Source organism: Euleptes europaea, chromosome 1, assembly GCF_029931775.1.
Source record: "Euleptes europaea isolate rEulEur1 chromosome 1, rEulEur1.hap1, whole genome shotgun sequence".
Classification (NCBI taxonomy): Eukaryota; Metazoa; Chordata; class Lepidosauria; order Squamata; family Sphaerodactylidae; genus Euleptes; species Euleptes europaea.
In genome coordinates, this window is record NC_079312.1 from 146,148,752 (window position 1) to 146,168,485 (window position 19,734).

Consider the following 19,734-nt stretch of genomic DNA (forward strand, 5'->3'; position numbering starts at 1 on the left):
TTGTGTGGAAGAAACCACTATTTATATGTCTGCATGGGTCTTATCAAGCAGACATGTGCTGGGAGTTTCACACCATATCTGAATTCCCAGGTATGTGTACTAATGGCCAAATAGCAGCTCCCTCAGGGCCTTTCAGGTTTGGAAAATAAGCATGGGGTTGCTTTTACAGTGCATTCCTGAGATTTGGAGCCGGGAGTGCTTAAGAGGCGTAAGTGGAGTTAGACCAGCGGCGGCAGACGGTGGAGGGAGAAGGTGCAGCTGCGCCAACGCAAGGGCCACACTGGCGCCCGAGAGGTGCAGAAGTGGGAAGCGGTGGCCACGGGGGCATTCCCAGGGGCGTTCCACCAGCTAGGAGGCCTCCTAAGGCCCTTTCAGCTTGGGAATGCCCACTTTTGCCGCCGAAAACTTACGCCAGATATTTACCTGGTGTAACCCATTGACCACCATGCAACCGCTCCGGACCCTCGTCTCTTCGCCACGGAGAAGCACCACCCATCTCTGCCTGGTGCCTCTGGAACCCAACCAGGAGCCCGACCAATGAGGCCAGCCCAGGAAGTGGCAGCACCCCCCCCCCCGTGGGAGGGCCCTCGCAGCCAGGAAATTCCCTCCTAATTCCGGCGCTCACTTGACAGGTAAGCCTCGCATGGGCCGGCATGCTGTCGGTCTTCGCCAGGGGTTGGGACTTTGCGATTTTCCCCTTCCAACTCCCAAAATCTTGGAGGACTTTGAGCATTCACTCCTCCAACTCCTGAACTCTCGGGGGACTCTGCCTGGGCCACCCCCGAAAACCAGGGGTCTGCTGCCTCTTGGGCTGGAGTCTCCCCAGGGGACTTGGCCTGTGGGCAGGCGAACTCTTCAGGATGCCAGGAGCCTGGCCCCTTCCACCCTCTCCACTGAAGTAGTGGAAGCGCACACCTGCTCTAGTGAGAGCCTCCACTGAACCCCTCGGCGAGACTGCCTCTGATCCCTCTCTGTGCTTTTATCCAGTTGCTGAGGCCGCCCGGGCCAGGACAGGGGCTTGCTCCCACCTCTCTGCCGCTCTGCCCTTCTGAGGATGACCCAGCCGCCTTCACGGACCAGCTGAGGCCCGGGACCACCACCCTGTCGCGCTAGGCAGGCCCTCAGCCAGCCCACGTGCTGCCTGGGGGTCTGCCGCCCATTCACCCTCACACCCTTTTTCTCATTTCAAGAATCTGCGTGGGGCCACTGCGCCGCCTGAACCCACCCCCCACCCTGCCCAATGGACAGGGGCCTTTCACTGAGGGACTGCTCCTGCCGCTTCCATCCTCCGTGGTGACTCGGTCGTTTCCCCCCCCAAAGAAAACACACCCGCACACAGATAGCTACCTCCGCGCTCAGCCCTCCCGCCCTATCCATGCCCTCTAACCTCCCCCCTCACCATGGAATGTAACAATAAAGTTCTTCTTGTAACACGGGGCGCCAGCTTATTGCTTTGGGAAAGGGATAGAAGAGTGGTCTGGAGCCTCCACTGGCGGCCTGGCTGAGGGAGGGCTGAGAACTACCCTCTCGGGGGCGCCCTGCTCCCCCTCTGGAGTCAGGCGGCATTTCTTGGGAGGCCAGGGAGAGCTGTGTGTATGGGCTGTGTGGGGGTGCCTCTGATGGGAGCCGAGGGAAATGTGCAGCCCTGAGGCGGCCCACCAATGAACCCCTAGTGCAGTGGGCATCAACACCCACATAGGCCTGCTGCCAGGAGCCAGCCTTTCCTTGCCATGGCGGCCTAGCTGCCTCTTGGCCCTGGCAAAATGCCTCCCCCCCAGCTGAGGCAAGGGAAGGAGACCTGGGCCGAGTGGGCGATTTCCCCGGGACACCGCCGCCGCTCCCGCCCCCTCTCCCAGGGCCATCCAATGTGGAGGGGCTCTTTCTGCTGGGCCGCTTGTGCAGCTGCAGCGACAAGGAGGCGCGTGGCAATGGTGCCATCGGTGCTCCCTGCTCCTGTCCGGCTGCACTGCTGGCCCATGTGTCTGCTGACGCAATTCCCCATCACATCAGCCGCCGTCTCTCCCTAGCAGGGGTTCACGGGCCGTCGCCACTACTGATGAGGAGCAGCTGTTCACCCCAGCCCCGTCCTTGTAGCGGAGAGCTTGCCCCTGCCTGTCCGCTGGAAGGCACCTCTCTCTTCTCCGCTGAAGTCCGTCATCCCACCTCCACCCCGTACAGTCTAATCACCATGAGCCCACCCCTCAGTCTCACAAGCACCACCAGAAGCCCTGCGGCCGCGGACGACTCCCATGGCCTTGTGCAGAACAGCCAGGCACCTGGCCTCTCTCCATGCAGGCTGTGCCGTCTTGCCCAGGCACGCCACAGGTGTAGGCTCTCACCATCACGGCCACCTCTGCTGGAGCTGTGTTCATCATAGAGTCCCACCCTCACCTGTGTATGCTCAGGTGAGTGTCTGCATGGTGAGTGTCTGGGGTAGGGGAAGCTCAGGAGCCCCCCCCCCCCTCTGAATACCTGCCCTCTGCCTTGCAGCTCGCGACTTCAAGCAGGAAGCCCTAGGGACACCAAAATCACCTGGAAGTCTGGCCAGCACCGACTCGCAGGGCTGCTGGGCCGCCCCGGACCTGAGCACTCAGGACAGGGTGCCTAGTGAGCAGTATCCCAGCCCTGGATGCTCGTGCAACAACCCCACAGAGATGAGTGGGACCCCTGAGTGCGGCCTCCTCGAGATCCAGGCCAGCACCCAGGAGGAGCCAATGGAGGTGACCCCGGACATCAGCCTTCCACGCAACACAAGCCGGGCTGGCACAGAGAGCGCAGGTGTGGGCCGGGAGCCGGAAGGGGAGGACAGGAGACGTGTGGTGGAGCGGCCTGGAAGTGAAGGGGCGCCTCTCTCTGCAGGTCCATCTCCCTTGCCCAAGACCTCTGCCGCCGCTGCCATCCTGCGTGGGTGCCAGCAACCCCCCCAGGAGAACCAAGGTTACTCCAGCAGAGCAATTCAGGACTCCATGGAGATTCCGAGGTGTTGCGGTCTGCCTGATGACAGGTGGGAGCCACCCGAGACCTCAGGAACCTCATCAGGAGAGGAGCAGTTCAGCAGATGCCACCCCCCTGGCCCTCCATGAGCCATTGAACGACCCCCCCCCCAGGACGGCCGCCAGTCCCAGGGCCGAGGAGGTGGCGGAGGGACCGGCCCCCAGCCTTCGTGCCTGCGGCCCCCGCCCAGACCAACCCATCCCCCTCTTCTCCTCCATGTGGGTGGCCATTGAGAGGGATCGTCTGGAGGCCAGACATGAGTGGCGAGAGACGAGGGACTGGGCTGATCGGTGGATGGAGACCTTGGCTAGCGATGTGAATGCCTCCAGGGGCCACCTGTCAACGATGCTGGAGCTGACCCACACCATTGTGGAGGGGCAGGCGGGATTACTGAGGGCCTTGCAAAACCTACCCCAAGCCATGCCCCCCCATCTCCTCAACCCTTCGGGGCCCCAACAACCCGCAGCCGTGAATGGGGCCGTCCCCTGGACACCAATAGACCCCTTCCTTCTTGCAGCCGGAGGGGTGTTGCTGCCGGCCCCCGCCCCACCCTGGAGATTATGTCCAGGGAGAGACTGATGGCTGGGTGCCACTTGGGGGGTGGCGGGGACCCGTGGAGATGTCCCTTTCGATACTTTGCAACACTTCTCCGAGCCCACGGACCCTTATTCTTGACACTCTCCCGGGCCCTTTGGGAGATCTGTCCTTCCTCTCCCACCATGCTCTCCCTCCCTCCCTCCCTTGTGGCCCCCGCCCTTTCCCCTGCACTCTTCCCACTGAGGGGCCCATCCCACATCACAGCCTGTCCTTCCCAGCCCCAATCCATGCCCCGCCCCCCGAAACAACGCCCCTCCCCAGGAAGTAGCTCTGTTCGCTCTGATGGCCCTGCCTGGCCTCGGGCTGCCCTGCCCCTCGCCCTCTCCCTTCTCTTTTTGTTTTGACATTTTCCTTGGCCATGCACACTGCCGCAAAGCCCCAGCTGCACCATTGCTGCGCCTCACTGCGCCATGGCGCAATGCCTGCGGCCTCAGGAATGCACTGTTAGTCTCCAATTCTTGTATGCTGTGTCCTTGATCTGAATTCAGCCCTCAAGAACCTGGAAACTCTGTTTAATACAGAACTGCCAAGGCACATCTGTTCTACAGGACTCAAGGCAAACACATGCACACACAGAGAGTAAAATACAGTTAGGCCCACAGCCTTTTTCATTTAGGAGCTTCACAAAACCCTTTTGAATATCACAGAGCGATCCATTACAAGCTTTGTTTACAGTCAAACAAAAACAAAGATTCATACATCAAAAGAGCGTACCTTCCGGGGCTTCTCAGCTGTTGGAGCATCTTCCACAGGGGCTTCAATTTCACTTGCTGCGATCCAAGTGTCATAGCTGTGCAGAAAAGCAGGCAGTGGTAAAAAGCCAATTCCCAACTTCCCCCACTCACTCTAAACCATGTCAAGAAATGGGCATGGAATGGAGCAAGACATCCGCAAGCTGACCTATACAATCCTATCAGAGCAAGACTCAATTAGATCCAGAGCAAGACTCAATTAGAACTTGCCTTGAGTATACAAGGTGTAGCTGAGACAAAGCAATAACAAAGGGCATAAATTTGAAAGAGGAAAGTACAAAATTCAAGCAGATGCATACAAGGAAACTTTCTTCTAGTTTAATGCATTGGGATTTTACCTATATTGAGAGAAATATGGAGGATAGAGAGAAGCTTAGATTCACCCAAAAACTTTTGACAAAGGGATTTCAATCAGCAAAGCACAACTTTCTCACCTCCCCCTCCTGCTGTAGCCCAAAGTGCCCACCTGGGGAGAATGTGACCCCCACAAATAGCAGGAGGGGAGAAACAAGCAACACCCGCTAGTCCAGTCTGTAAAAATCCTCCAGCAAATCCAAGCCATTAGCATTGGGTCACACTCACCTGTCAGGGTAGTAACCCCAGTGCAGAAGAACCTGTTTGTCTCTCTTCATGATGGGCCGAACCCATTCTTCTATAAAACAGACAAGAATTGGAGAGATTATAACAGTAACATCACAAACGCCAATCACTGCTACACTATTGCAAGATGTCTCTGTGAGGAAAGAGAGGACATTTTTTTCTAGCTCAATTACATCATGGTGCAGAGCGTAGAGTAAGCACACAGGAAGATTGCAAGTTGGATGGATTGAGAAGGCATCTTCGCTCAGTCAATGCCCATGAATGACATGCAGTAGGGGGAATAGGGAAGTACATCCCTGGCTATTCCACTTCTGGGTTTTCCCTTGCAGATTTTACTATAACACAATCAGGTCAGACTACAGTCACAAAAGGATCGCCCTCCTCCCCTGCTGACTTCAACAAACCATCCAGAGAACTACAAATCAAGGACAATATATTACTGAGATGCGGTTTCCTATTTGCATGGTATTATTATTCCCAAAGCATCTAAAATCTATGGGGTAACGTAAAAGAATAAACTTATATACAGATCATACCTGTATGTGTACAATCTAAATAAAACAGAAAAAGAAGAGACGGCAAGGGAAGCAAATCGTCAATTGCTGAGCTGTGAAAAAAAATTGAAGTCCAAGAAAACAACGCAGATGAAAAATGAAAGGGGAAAAAAAGATGGAACGCCTTGAAAGAATGAAGACAACTAACTAGAGAACATTAGATGAGAATTGCAATGGGGACAAACTCTTGTGTCTGAGATTGGTACATTGTGGTCAAGATGTCAGAGATTTTTGCTGTTCAAAGCACTAATCCTTTCCTCCATATGACAGTTCCCCAGCAATATGACGGGTACCTGACTCTTCAGGAATTAAGTGTAATCTGCTCAGGATTATTTTTCTCATCTACTACTTTTCTCTTCTACTACTAGCCTTTAACTTCACATCTGAAGCACTTCATTTCAACAGATTTACTCCCCAATACTCCTCATGTCGATCTGGAAGTAAAACTTATTCACCTCCTAGGGTTGTTGTAAGGATGTGCAACGTAAACATTGCAAAGAACTAGACATGAAAAAGGGCTATAGATATTATGAATGATACTTTACACTGTATCTTTAAGAGGCTTATAAAAGAGAGTTTATCCATGTTTTAAATGCAATCCCTTTCACTCCAATCGTGTATGGATCATTGCCCTATAAAGTTACTGGAACAAATGTCTGCAAGACCAAATGATGAGCAGCACTGCATTCTAGCCATAATCTCGCATGATATTATCCAGTGACCTTTCAGACCAGCCAACAGGATTTAGATTACAGCCATCATTCCACAACTGCTCCACTTAAACATGGACTGAAATCTCACCTTCCTCGAGGCTTCCAGGAACAGGAAAGACAATATGGGAAGCATTATTCTTTTCTTCTGTTACGGTTCCCTGGAAAGAGAAACGGCACATACAAATCAGACCTCTACATCTGCTTTCCAGAAAAGGATGCCTTAAGGTAAGCTAGGGTACAGGATAACAGCTGTGCAGAAAAACCCATTTATCCAGTTTAAAAGCCTCTTCCCCAGCCATCAAGAGGTTTGGTGCTTGCACATTAATAGCCACTGGAACACCACTCACTACTGGATCTAACTAACTTGTGTTTGACTAGGGCACCTCTTTCTATAAGGTCAAGGCATTCCTACTCTGTGGTGGAGTTGAACAGCCCATTCTCCTTTGTTGCCCCTTAGCCTTATTCCTCTTGGAATTCTACTTTTCTCACATCTTTCAAAACACATTTATCTGTGAAACTTTTAATTTAACCCCTTACTCATTCTCCCCAATCAAACCCAAGCCTATTCATGTGTTAATGCACCAGATCTTTACACAGATTCAATAGATGAAGAGGATTTCTAGACAGTGCAATTATGTGCTGGTCTATGAGCCAGGCTTATGCCTTGCAACAGTTTAATGGTATTTTAACAAGCAACTGAAGAACACGGGGAAGCCCCCACACGAGGGGACAAGTTAAACAAGAACAAACAGAAAAAGCCTGGGGTACCCTCACGTGTCTTAGGAAGAGACGTTTCAAAGAAAGATAGTGCATCTTGAATAGCAAGCAGATGTGCAGCTATATTATTATTAATCTCAAAGTAAACAAGCATCAGTTTCAGTTATGAAGACTTTTGACACCAAGTTACTGCTGTTCTGCAGTCTCACTCACCTGGTGCCGTTTGATGATGTCTTTCAGTTTGGCCTGCAATTTAGGGTCGATGTCTGGATGCAAATAGATGTTAGGCCGGGAGAGGCAATTGTTCTGGAAGATTAACGAACAGGACAAATGAACACCTGATGGCCAGAAATAATAATTTCTGTATAGTGATGGAAGTTACAGTACCTGCACTAATGATTTTTCAATGGTCATAAACATCTCCACATTGCGATCCATCCGCGATGGATTCTGGAAATCGAAACGCCGCCTTATTGGAAGAAAAGAGTGACCTTCATGAAAGTCACAGTTCACATCTCCTAGATCAATTATTCTACAAAAGTATATTTCAAAAGAAGAGAGAAGACATTCCACAGAGCCTAATGTCTGAGTTTGGGTAAGGCTGGAAAGCAGTACCTTGCACCCTAGACCCTGATGCATCTTAGGGGATAGGTAACATTAAGACTACCCTTCCCTATTCATGCCCTTGCCTCTGGGCGGTTTTTTGGTTACTACCTACAGCAACAATGACCAGTCCCCTCCCACTTAACATTACCTGTTACAATGACTTTGTCTAATCACTACTATTTGGCAATTGTGCAGAAGTTCATATTTTGTTAGTCGCTAAAGTGAATTGTTAAGTATAAGCTGGTTTTCTAATAACAATAGAAACAGGTTGCTTATCTGTAAGTGGTGCTTTTCTAGTGGTCATTTGTGCACAGACATTGGTGGGCACTGCACCTGCACATAGACCCAATCTGAAAATGTCTAAAGCCAGCTTCTAGGAGCAAAAATTATTTCGCCTTTCAGAGGCACAGTCTCAACAGCACATTCCCATGGGAGAGGAGTTATTGCTTCTTGCTCAGTTCTTCCAAAAAGTAATGCTGCAGCAAGTTAAAACGACCTGTGGCCAGAAAGGACAGCATGATGAATGAATGTGCAGATGATCACTTCAGGAACCCCAGTTACAGGTAAGCAACTTGTGTTTCCTCTTTATGGTCTCAATGCATCACACTGATGGATAAAGACTATACAAGCTGACCCACCTGGAGGTAGTTAAGAGAAGACACTATGGAGTAATGCCCTATGGAAGGATACATCTGCTTATGCTCTGATGTTTAGGCTGTAGTATCTCACAAATATGGAAGGCTGGATCCATGAGACTGCTCTGCAGAGCTTAGGGAGAAGGATCCCTCTGTTGAAGAACTCATGGGCCAGCTAATAGCAGATCTTAATGGTATATCATAGAGTTGGAAGGGACCACTAGTGTCATATAGTCCAACTCCCTGCACAATGCCGGAAATTCACAACTACTCCCCAGATGTGATCCAATGGCGCAACTACTGGGAAAATCTTCTTTGTCCTTTCTTTAGACCCAAGTAGCATAGTCAGGAAAAGGCTCAGCTGTTTCCTGAAATGGCAGTTCTGTCCAGACAGAATGGACATATATAGAATATGGGACATTGGATTAAGAAAGTACGTCAGAGGGACCAGATCCTGATTGTTTTTTAAAAAAATATTTTTTATTATAATACATAGAAATTTTATGAACAGAAAATAGAAAAAACCCCACCCAGGCCACATGACCAGTCCCTAGGAGAGACAAAATAGACAGAATAATGATGATGATGATGATAATGATGATGATAATGATAATAATATCTACCATTAAGCGCTGCAAGGACCATAATAGAACATTTTAAAGTAATTATATGTTTTGAACACAAAATCAAAAATGTAACACACAAAAGCCAAGGCAATTCTAAGGCGGAAATCACCTCCACCTCCCAAACATTCTGCAGCTCCCATAGCCCAGAACTAAAATGAAGTTCCCCAATTCTGAGTGTAGCTAAGCATCTTCATAAGCAGCCATTAAAGATGGAAGATTCACGGCACCAGATGGGACCCCACAGATAGACCAACCCCCTCGCACCTTCCACTCAGAGTCACATCAAAGGTGTCCCACAAAGGGCATTCCACAACTCTTACTCTGTGCTTAACAGGCAAATGTCCAACAGTGCATTGCATAACCCCTGCACAATTTTAACTAACATCACTATGAGGACTTAAGGGGTCATAATTCAAATATTCAAACATCTGCAGACTTCACCCACTGAAACTTTCCCGATTCCCCTTTTGCTGTAGCCCACTGAGCTCTCTGAAGTTTCATTCCTGGTTAAGGAGGATGTCAGCAGACTTTCCAAAACAGCATAGGGGGCAAAGTGGGGCTCTCCAAGTAGTGGGAAGGAAAAAACAGTGATCACCACCCATACTGATGAAAATGCTATCTCTGAGAAGCAGGGTACAACTGAACACAAGCTGGTGTTTCTACTTTTGTCAATTTCGGACTCAATTGGGAGGCCAATCTGAACTCTCAATGAACACAACTGTAAAATCCACTTTTTATTTATCCTCCTTTTGGTTTGAAGTTGGTATCTCTCTTCACTGTTAGTCAGAAATGTTGCTTGTTCCAGAAGTCTCTGGGTCATCATTTGCTTTGAACATATTGGGAAATTGAGCGATACGATCTGACAAATCCTGCAGCAACTTCCTTAATAGTTCATCCTCCGTCTCTTCCACATGCTGTATTTCTTCATGTAAGATCTCTGATTGATTACTGAGACTTTCGTAGAAATCATCTGCAGCATCTGAGCTGCCCCTATTTAGATCTACAATCATTTGAGGATTGAAATTAATGTCTGCAGGACCGTTGTTTAAGCTTAGATCAGGAGACCAGATTCTGATTCTGCTGGAGCCCAAAGACAACTTTTGGCAAGAAGGAAATGTCTGGGCACAAGACTACCTTGCCTCTATACAGTTTCAAATAAAGAGGGCCAGAGTGTAAATTTACTGGACCTCCTTACTGAACAGATTACAGAAAAGTGAATGGGAGTTTCAGGTTACAGTGGCTATGGGCTTGAAGGGCTTCCTTCAGTAGCTGGTTGAGGACCAGCCAGAAGTCCCATGATGGCATAAGTAATATGACTGGTGGGTAAAACAGACTGATGTCTTTGAAGAATTGTTTCATCAGGGGCTGAATGAATAGGAAGTGGCTCTGTACACGCAGGTGTGAGGCTAAGATGACTGCTAGAAAAGTCTGCCAAACCTAGAGAACTGAGATGGAGTGGGTACTCAAGGATGGAAGACATAGGGAGATTATGTCATTACCAAAAATGTGAAGTGATATAGAGTGTAATGTTGAACTTGATGCATCTCTCCTGCAGACTGCAGGCTAGGCAAGAAAAGGATGTACTGCCTCTGTTACTCTGTTTACTTAGTATTTTGTGGCCATATTGATTTTGGCCACCTGCCTTACTTTTTCTTGCACTCTGGGGAAAAAAGGCATAAAGTGACTTGCAGAAAGCAAAGAGCTCCAGATGGCCAATATGCAGCTGTCTCTCTTGAGATGGCTGCTGACAGTATGTCTGCCACAGTGTGTGCCTCATCCCAACTCATTATGAGGGTCACTTGACAGGGTGGTGGCACAAAGGGGATCTGTAACGTAAGTGACAAGGGAAATCCACCAGTTGTGCGCTGATGGGATATGGTTGGAAGTTGCAGTTGAACCAACACTGGAGAAGCCTTATGGTCAGTCTGACAAACTGAACTACAACAACGGAAGTTGTCATGAGGCTTAGCAATCTCTGAATCTACCAGGCAGATTGTAGGTGACAGAGAAAGCTGGATACTGAACTTAAGGCTTGGGTCCTGTACAAAGCCAGGACAGTTCTTGCCAAAAAGGAGTCAATAGTTACCCCTATAAACTGCAAAGTCTATATAGGATACTGATTGGACTTCATGGAGGCCATGGGTGCCCAGGAGACACAGACATGTACACATACAGTGGAGGAGGGAGAGACTGTGAGGAGCTGGAGTTGGCATCAGTCACTGATGGGCCAAGAGGAGAGTCCAAAGCTTTGTCTAATACATCAGAGTCTGAGGCATTGTCTTCTTCCTTCGGAAGAGGAAGAGGCAAAGGGGTATTGGATTCAAAAGAGGTGTTGGGTTCAAGAGAGGCAGCTGGATCAGAGGTTGCTCTTTGACCATCTGAGGTATATGCTCATCTGGCGACATTCGGGTAATGCTTCTCCTTGCATTCCTTCTGCCTCAGTTCCAGTGACTAGCAGGCCCAATGTTTCTGCCTCAATGGCTTGGCCTGCTGTTGACTCAGTACCAAGAAACTTGGTATTGACAGCTCTAGTGTCAGCAATTGGACTGACAGCACTGAGTAGATGGGTTTCTGTGTAGCTGATGTTGATTCTTCAGTTAATGCATCACAGGTTGAAAGAGCAGTATCTCAGACACTGGTTCAAGGCTAAAAGAACAACTCATCTTGTCTGTTCAGTAAACTTCAGGTAGCAAATGGAGGTCTTTACAGGAGACACCAGTTGTGGTCAATGACAAGTTGCCTCTACACTGATGACTTCTTAGAAGTCTTCCTCTGGACCATAGGTGCCCAGGTGCCACAAAAGGATGGAATTGTAAGAGTGGGAAAATGTAACAGAAAGTAAGAAAACACAACTAACAGTATATACAAACATATATTCTTTGAAGAAAAACACTCTCACAGAGAAAGAGTCTCTGAAGAAAGCATTCCCAAACACTGCGGCAGTGAATGAAAGAGGATAGAGCGGGAAGACACAACTCCTCCCCCTGAACCATAAACAGTCAAGACTGTGCCGCTGAAGGAAATGGATTTTCCAGTCTAAAAGCAGCTCTAAAAGTTTCTCAATTGGAACTGCACAAGTGCAAAGTCCATCAGTGTGATGCACAGAGATTACAAAGAAGAATGCACACAAATTTGGCTAGACATAACATGCCATTATTCTATAATCCAGTCCTCACAGAAAATGAAAAAACGAGGGCGATAAACTGGCATCAGAGACCATCATAAGCCTACTGGGTTCCCAAGATTCTAATGACTTCTACATGACAAGTACTAAATATTTTCTGATTGTAGACTCCCACATGAAACCAAGAACTGCAACCCTATGGACAGTGCTCCATCCTTTTTTCATGAATGGGTGAAAAGGTAAATGAGAGGGCTTACCATCCTTGGTCACTCTTGAATTTATAGGCTGCTGCAAGGATGTGACAGAGAGCACCACCAGCTTTGAAATCTAAGAAGCATTTGACCTACAAGACAAGAACAGAGAGACCAGGATAGCCAGAATAGGATCAATTACGTATACTTCAGCAACTTGCACCTTTTCACTGGAAAAAATCATCAGCTCCCTAAGAATTAGGCTGGAAAAACATGTAATTCAGTTCACTTCACTCAGCTAGAGAAAGGGGTTATGGGGGAGGCAGGGCTCAATGGAAAAGCCTCTGTTTTTCATGCAGAAGGTCCCAGGTTCAATCCCCAGCATCTCCAGTTAAAAGGACCAGGAAGTGGGTGATGTGAAAGACCTCAGCCTGAGACCATGGAGAGCTGCTGTCAGTCTGAGTAGACAATATCAACCTGGATGGACTTGTGGTCTGATTTAGTATACGATAGCTTCATATGTAATACTGAAAAAAGGCCTAAGGCTTACAGTGAAGGATCAAAATCTGGCCGAAAAGCTTAATATTGATTAACAAGATGAAGTAAAGTGCTGCAGAACCACCTGGATACAGGTGCACTTTTGGAACTGAATGACATTCAGGAATTGAATTCACCCTGAAGAACCAAGCAGAACAAAATGATTAGTCCTCTGTTGCAAGCACGTTATGACCTGATACTGGATCAGCCACTACAGTTTAACTAGCTTTGTATTACAGTAGCTTTGAATTTTGCACAAATGTGTTGATATTTTAGTGGAATATACTTTGGTTTTATGCTTGATATACTTGTGACATATGATGTGCATGTTGGCTGCTAAATATTGTATTATAATTTTCTGGTTTTCCAATAAAAATAATTTTAAAATTAACTGACTGCTAATCCTTAAAGGATTGGGTACATAGCTAACTGGCATTATTGGTAATGCAGTTATAAGCATAATTTGAAATAGTGGTAGTGGTTGTGGATGCACTAAACCAACCTATTTGCAAGTGGGCACCCAGTGGTCCCACAAAGAACTAGTTTTGTACATATGACCCATACATGTAATACTTCCAGTTACAGAATCTCAGGAGCTGTTCTACACAATTCATAAAATGAGGTGGCAGACTGTATCATTTCTAATTCACCCTCCCAAGACACACGCACACACACCTGTCATCGTGGAGTAAATCAGCACCTCCAAGAAGAGAAAGGTACAGTTCTCTCCTTGATGCACTAGTTTATAACAGGCCAGGAACTTCTTACATAGGGAAGGATTCAAAAATAAGAGCTCTCAGTAGGAAGTGGCCCATTCCCAGAGTTCCATTCCATTTATTTACTAGCTCCTTTGACCAAAAGTCTTGAGCTTAACCATAACAATAAGATTCCCAGAGTTCAAACCCCTCAGGCAACACAAAGTATAGAATTAGAAGGAAAGACCTCTGCCTCTCTGGATTGTCAGTGCTGACCTATGTGGACTACTGTTTTGTCTAACAAGATAAAACAGCTCCTGAAAGGATCTGCTCTATTGAAAACAGTTTTCAACCTCTACCACGCTGAAATCAGGAATTATATAACACTCACCGGTAACTTTGTGAGAGGTGCATTACTGACATGCTTCCCAAACACCTCCTCTTGGAACTGAAGCAGCTGCACCACTAGGCTGGACAATGACTTATTGGTGGGTGGTTCTGCTTGAATGTACTGTGGGAATAAGGATCAAAGCTTTACACATCCTACCCTCAGGCTCTGTTAAAACCAAACCAAGCCCATGTTTAACCTTATGCATGCATCATACAAATTATGCATCAACGAGAGGGTTAATTGACCAAAACTGGTGACATCTGACCACACACCAGTGGCACCATCACAATTTTTTAAAAATTAAAGGAAAAAAGGGAGAGAGAAGCAGTGGGCACCCAGTGTATTTAAAAATACAGTAAAAACATATAAACAAACAAAACAAACACATACAATATGGCAGTGCTTAGAATCTGCAAAGATCTACACTTAACCAATTTCAGCTTTTGAAAGTTTGTACATCAAAATTCCAGAATACTAGGAATAAGAGGTGACATCTGCAACCGGAGGCTGAACTGCTGCCCTAATCATAACAATTTCTCTTATTTCCAGTTCATTTTGCTCATACTTAGGAGCAATATACTTCCGACACAGGTATATCATCATTTCCCATGATTAGTGTGAGGTAATCACTGTTAAAATGCAGGGAATTATACTTTAGGCCCCAGAGCAGGGTAGCTTACTTGGGATCTAGCTTTGTATCAACTTTGTATCAACTTTGTATCAAGTGGCGCATGGATGCTTTGATCAGACAAGAATGTCAACAATGTTCCCAAACCTCTGTTCAAAACATTCTACAGCACGGCTGCGCTCAAAAAAGCTTTATACTGCTGTCCCATATGTCATATGACATAACTGCCCCTTGTCTGGCCTAATTTACAGTGTTACTTTCTGAATATCAAAAGCTGAATTCCCAAAAGAAAAGGTTATTTGAAATCTTCATGCTCAGAATTCCTCTAGGACATCATTACACAATTAAAAATTACTAAGAAATTGCTAGGGAATTGGTTGGTTGAGGAAGGCTGCAGCAACTAACAAGGGTTGTCACTGTGAATTCCTGCTAACACAAGGGGGAGGTAGTTCATCAAGTTTCCCCCTCCCACTGCAGACTCCCAAGTTACCCCTCATGCTGTTTCTGAGGGTCCCCTGTTCCCCACAAGCCACTTTTGGGGGAACATTTTGGACTGCAGTGAGGGGGAAGGGAGGCAAGGAAGTTCCTTCCACTGACAGAGCCGTCTGTTAACAGAAAGTTAATATAGGATCCGAGCCAAGGAGTGATACTATACTCATGCTGCTCCAGCTGGACTATTTAATTCATTCTAGGTCAGTGAATCCCAAACCTTGTGTGGATGGTGACCCACAGGTCCAAATTTACTCCGTATGGTCACCCATCCAGGGCTAGCCCAAGGTTTTTTGGTGCCCTAAGAAAACTATGACTTTGGCACCCATCTATTCCTTCAGTCCATTTTCTATAGTGCACAACCAGATGTTTTTGAGAAGGCAACAAAGATCACACAAAGGGTGCAGCTGCCCCCACTATGAACCCCCAGCAAGTGGGAATTTATCTCCTTCTCCTCCACCAGCTGGGCCAGAGTTTGAGAAGGTGCGCTTGGAGGTGGGGGTGTTGAGGAGATATGCAAAGAAGAGGGTGGCGCAAGGGGTTTGGTGCAGTAAATCTCCCACAACAGATAGAGGGCAGTGAAGCATTGCTGGGGGCTGGGCAAGAGGTTGGAGCTGCTGAAGGAGCAGCACCCAGACAGAGCCCATGCAGGCACATGCCTCTTTCCATCCTCCTCTGGTATTTCCGTGGCATGCTGAACAGTTCCCACCTACGCTACAACCTCCCCCCTTCTTTCTGCTACTACCAGAGGAAAGCCAGCGTGGTGTAGTGGTTAAGAGCAGTAGTTAGGAGTGATGGACTCTGATCTGGAGAACCGGGTTTGTTTCCCCACTCCTCCACATGAGTGGTGGAGGCTAATCTGGTGAACTGGGTTGGTTTTCCCACTCCTATACATGAAGCCAGCTGGGTGACCTTGGGCTACTCACACTCTCTCAGCCCCACCTACTTCACAGGGTTTCTGCTGTGGGGAGGGGAAGGGAAGGTGATTGTACACTGGTTTGATTCTTCCCTAAGTGGTAGAGAAAGTCAGCATATAAAACCAACTCTTCTTCTTCCACAAAGTTACCAGTTGCTGGATGGCTCCCCCCACCCCATGATTGTCACAGAGAGTGAGGGGGAAATGAGAAAGTGAGAAGCTGGTGAGGAGGAAAGAAAAAGAAGGATGCAAATGGCAGGAGCAGCCATTAGGGAAGACTGGCCTGTGACCCACTTACCCCCAAGTTGGGAAACACGGCTCTAGGTTATATCTCCTGCATGCTAGTTAGAACACCGGGGGAGGGGGGTACCTGAATATTTCTGACTCTCCCCTAGGAAAAAGTCAGAGACATCATATCAAATTTTAAGGAATGGGGACCTATTGGTAGCAAAGTCCTGCTCTTGGACATATTCATCGTCATGAACATATCATATCATCATATGTCACTGGACATATTCATTGTCATTCATAACAATTGCAGCTGCTACAACACATATTAATCTTCTTCTTCTAAGCCACTGGTTCCCAACCTTTTTTTGACCAGGAACCACTAGGACTTTTTTGTTCGGTGCCGGGACCCCAAGGTTCAAAATAAAAATTCAGAGAATTTGAAAATAAACTTTAATCATAGCTGTTAGTTAAACATTAAACTTAGAATAATATTTGAATATATATTTTTATAATAGAGAACTTTTAATTGAAAATATTAATTTATTCTGGGTTGATAACTTTGTTTCGCGGACCTTAATTTTGTTCTCGCTGACCCCTGGGGGTCCACGGACCCCCGGTTGGGAACCAGTGTTCTAAGCAAAGGGACTGTGCCTTCGGCATGCATATCTAACACTTAGGCCCATTTCATTGTGTACAACAGTAGCTAATCTATGTGCCAAAGCAGAGAGTTGGTCTGAAATAAAGGAGCCCAGTAATTACATCAGGGGTGGGGAACCGGGAAATCATTTGGTCTGGCCCTTCATGGGTCCTGGCAGATCTCTAGCTCAGAAGGCTCTAAGACTGGTGATCCACCCCCTCCCGCGGACAGGAACAGCCTCTATTCAAGGCAGATGTGAGTTTGTTTTGCGGAGACGAGGAACCTTTTTCCCCCCCTTGCAGAAGAGTCCTTAGCTATGCAGCTGCTAGGACTGCCCAAGGAACTGTGTTAACTCTTTCTCATTCGGGCCATGGAGAAACATGTTCCCCCTGTACTACAAGAGGGCTGGGGACAGAACTGGTGACAATGGAGGGGTTAAAGGGGGCAGGGCTAGAATGCCAGGGGGGGCAGTTCTTAGCCAGTGTGTCCTCATTTCATCCCTGCAGGTGGAGGTAGCAGGAGCCGGCTGTAGAATCCAGCCCCGGACATGCGGAGGAGAAGCAACTCTGGAGTGCGGCTGGACGGCTACGCCCAGCTGGTGCAACAGACCATCCTGTGCCACCCTCCTGTGCCACCAAGTACACCACCGGTTGGATGCCTGCCTGCTTGCCCATGCGGTGGGCGGTCATCTGGGACAGCTGCCTGCTTGGGGCTTGGTTGGCTAATTTTTAAGTTGATAATTTTGTATGGCCCGCGAATGATGTTATAAATATCCAAATGGCCCTTGGCGGGGAAAAAATTCCCCATCCCTGAATTACATGATCAGGGAATGAAGGAAATGGTCCTCATCTGACCTTCCCTAACTGACACCATCACCAAAAGGTGGTAATTTGTCCAATGTGCAAACGCTAATTAAATGTGCATTTCTTCTATAGTTGGGGCATTCCAGTTATGTCCTTTTTTTACACAAACGTAAACATATAAACAATCTTGTTGTTTCCAGCTTGTTGGCACTATTCTAAAATGAACAGCCAGTCAATGCTATCATTCTTGAGTTTTAGTTGCAAAACAGCTAAAACAAAAACAGAGGGTTGGAGGGAGATTTGAGTAAGAAGGAAATGGTAAACATCAGGTCACAAGCTGTCACTCCAAATGCAGAGGGCTGTGTCAAACATAACACAGGGGTGTCAAACGTAAGGCCTGGGAGCCGGAGCCGGCCCCTTGAGAGCCCCTATCCAGTCCGCGAGCCAGCCATGGCAGCCACCCCCACCCCCACTCTCAATCTGGCCTGACAGGCCCGCTGCAGACTCTCCAGCCGAGGCAGCTACCCTGCTCCCGATCTGGGCTTGCAAGGCATGGCCCAGCCCAACCAAGTGACATTTATGTCATATCCGGCCCTGCTAACAAATGAGTTCGACACCCCAGTCTAGGGACTCAGCCACTTACTCTCACTTTGAAGGTCAAATTTAAGAGCTTGGGAACTGAGACCCATGCTGCCTGCAAAAGGGATGCAGCTGTCAAAAAAAAAAGAGAGATTCTGACAAGAAATCCTACTTCACGTGCCTTTACTCATGAGGTTGCATGTGTCCTCTCTCCCATAATAGAGATATTTCTTACCTATCCATGCAACCCAGAATCCCTTACTCCTAAGGGAAAAACCCTAGCAAGAGGGGGGAAATTCATTTCAGTTTTTGGGCCTTTGGCTCATCTTAGCTAATCAGAGGCATGGTCTGGAAAAGTGGACAAAGTGAGGGATCTGTCCCGCAAATAACACCTTGTAAATAGTCATCTGAGAAGAGGGATCTCTCCATAATCACCTGGAGAGATTAAATGGCAACATGCCAAACATTTCCTATTTCTGTGGGCAAGGAATCTATATTGGAAAAGATAAAAAACAGTAACATAGGGCTCCCAAAGGAGATTAAGGGAATGCATGAGAATCTCTCCTGGAAGAATTTACAGAGGGGGGGGGGGGAAATCCCATTTCCAAAAGGAAAATCTTTCATATCCTGTAGGTTTCCACTGGCCCAAAGGCCACCGTTACAGTAGGCAGAAATTATTCAGATCGCTTGTGGAAGATAAGCCACATATTGAAGATACTGGAAGAATGTGAGGACAGTAAAATCAATGAATGACAGTTCCAGTAACTAGATCAGAAGGACTCTATACAACATCTGAGAATAATGGGAAACATAAATACAGCTTAAGGTATGCGAAAACCAACAAAGAGAGAGTAAAGGAATTTATAAACCTTGGTGGTCTCAGAGGAGATTAATGGAGATGATGTAAAAATTAGATACTGTTGTTCCCGAAGGCATCCGGGAGCTGAATGCAGAGGCAGGAAGACACAATCCAAATGGTTTAGAAAAGGGGACAGGGTTGCTGTGGCGGGGGGGGGGGGGTGTCAACAAAGTGAAAAGGCCAAGGTGGGCGCAGGGTTAAAGGCTCTTCCAGATGTGCTCGGGTGAGGTCCGTGGAACCCCCCCCCACCCTAGTCTTGGGGGGGGGGAGGGAAACCCCAGATTGTGCATCCCTTCAGTATGTGCGCGCGCGCCCCTCTATTCCAAATTTGCCCGGCCACTGAGTCTCTCCCCCCCCACTCCATCCAGGCCTCTGGGGAAAATGAACGGGAGGGGGGAATGCGTACAACGGGCTGGGGGGAGGAAGGGGCTCTGGAAATATTTCCGATAAGCGCAGCAGAAGAGAATGAGCGCCCTTTCTCCCCACCCCCGCCGCCCCCCCCGGTCGCTTCGAGAAGGTGTTTCCTAAACGGCAGGGTGGAGCAAGGGGTGGAGGGCGGGGGGGCGCAGAGGCAGGCCCGGGCCTGGCGAGACTGGCCGGTACCTTCTTGTAGTTCTTCCCCAGCCAGACGCGCGCGCTGTCGAACTGGCTCACGGTGTCCGAGGCCTCGTAGTATTTGACGTTGGGGCCGCCGTCCTTCTTCCGCACCGCCATTTTCCCAGCGCTGCCGGCCCGGGCCGCGCCGCCCGCTCACCCCCCCCCCCCGCGCTCTCTCTCCCCCCCCCCTCTCTCTCGCCGCCTCGGCGCGCCCTCTACCGACTGCTATCCCACACTGCGCGCCATCCTCCCGCAGCCGCTCT

The 19,734-nt window shown here is 48.1% G+C and overlaps 1 protein-coding gene across 3 annotated transcripts in view; it reads right to left on the reverse strand.

Moving 5' to 3' along the window:
• SMARCC2 (SWI/SNF related, matrix associated, actin dependent regulator of chromatin subfamily c member 2) overlaps positions 1 to 19,611 on the reverse strand; it is a 55,335-nt gene extending 35,724 nt beyond the window's left edge. For all 3 annotated transcript variants that reach the window (XM_056866567.1, XM_056866559.1, XM_056866552.1), the window contains exons 1-8: positions 19,478 to 19,611; positions 13,733 to 13,852; positions 12,176 to 12,261; positions 7,315 to 7,396; positions 7,141 to 7,233; positions 6,299 to 6,368; positions 4,926 to 4,995; positions 4,306 to 4,381 (exon numbers count right to left, since the gene is read on the reverse strand). In XM_056866567.1, coding sequence (XP_056722545.1) covers positions 4,306 to 4,381; positions 4,926 to 4,995; positions 6,299 to 6,368; positions 7,141 to 7,233; positions 7,315 to 7,396; positions 12,176 to 12,261; positions 13,733 to 13,852; positions 19,478 to 19,588 — 708 coding nt within the window. In that variant the 5' untranslated portion in view covers positions 19,589 to 19,611. The remainder of the gene's footprint in view (positions 1 to 4,305; positions 4,382 to 4,925; positions 4,996 to 6,298; positions 6,369 to 7,140; positions 7,234 to 7,314; positions 7,397 to 12,175; positions 12,262 to 13,732; positions 13,853 to 19,477) is intronic.
• Positions 19,612 to 19,734: the final 123 nt, after the last annotated feature.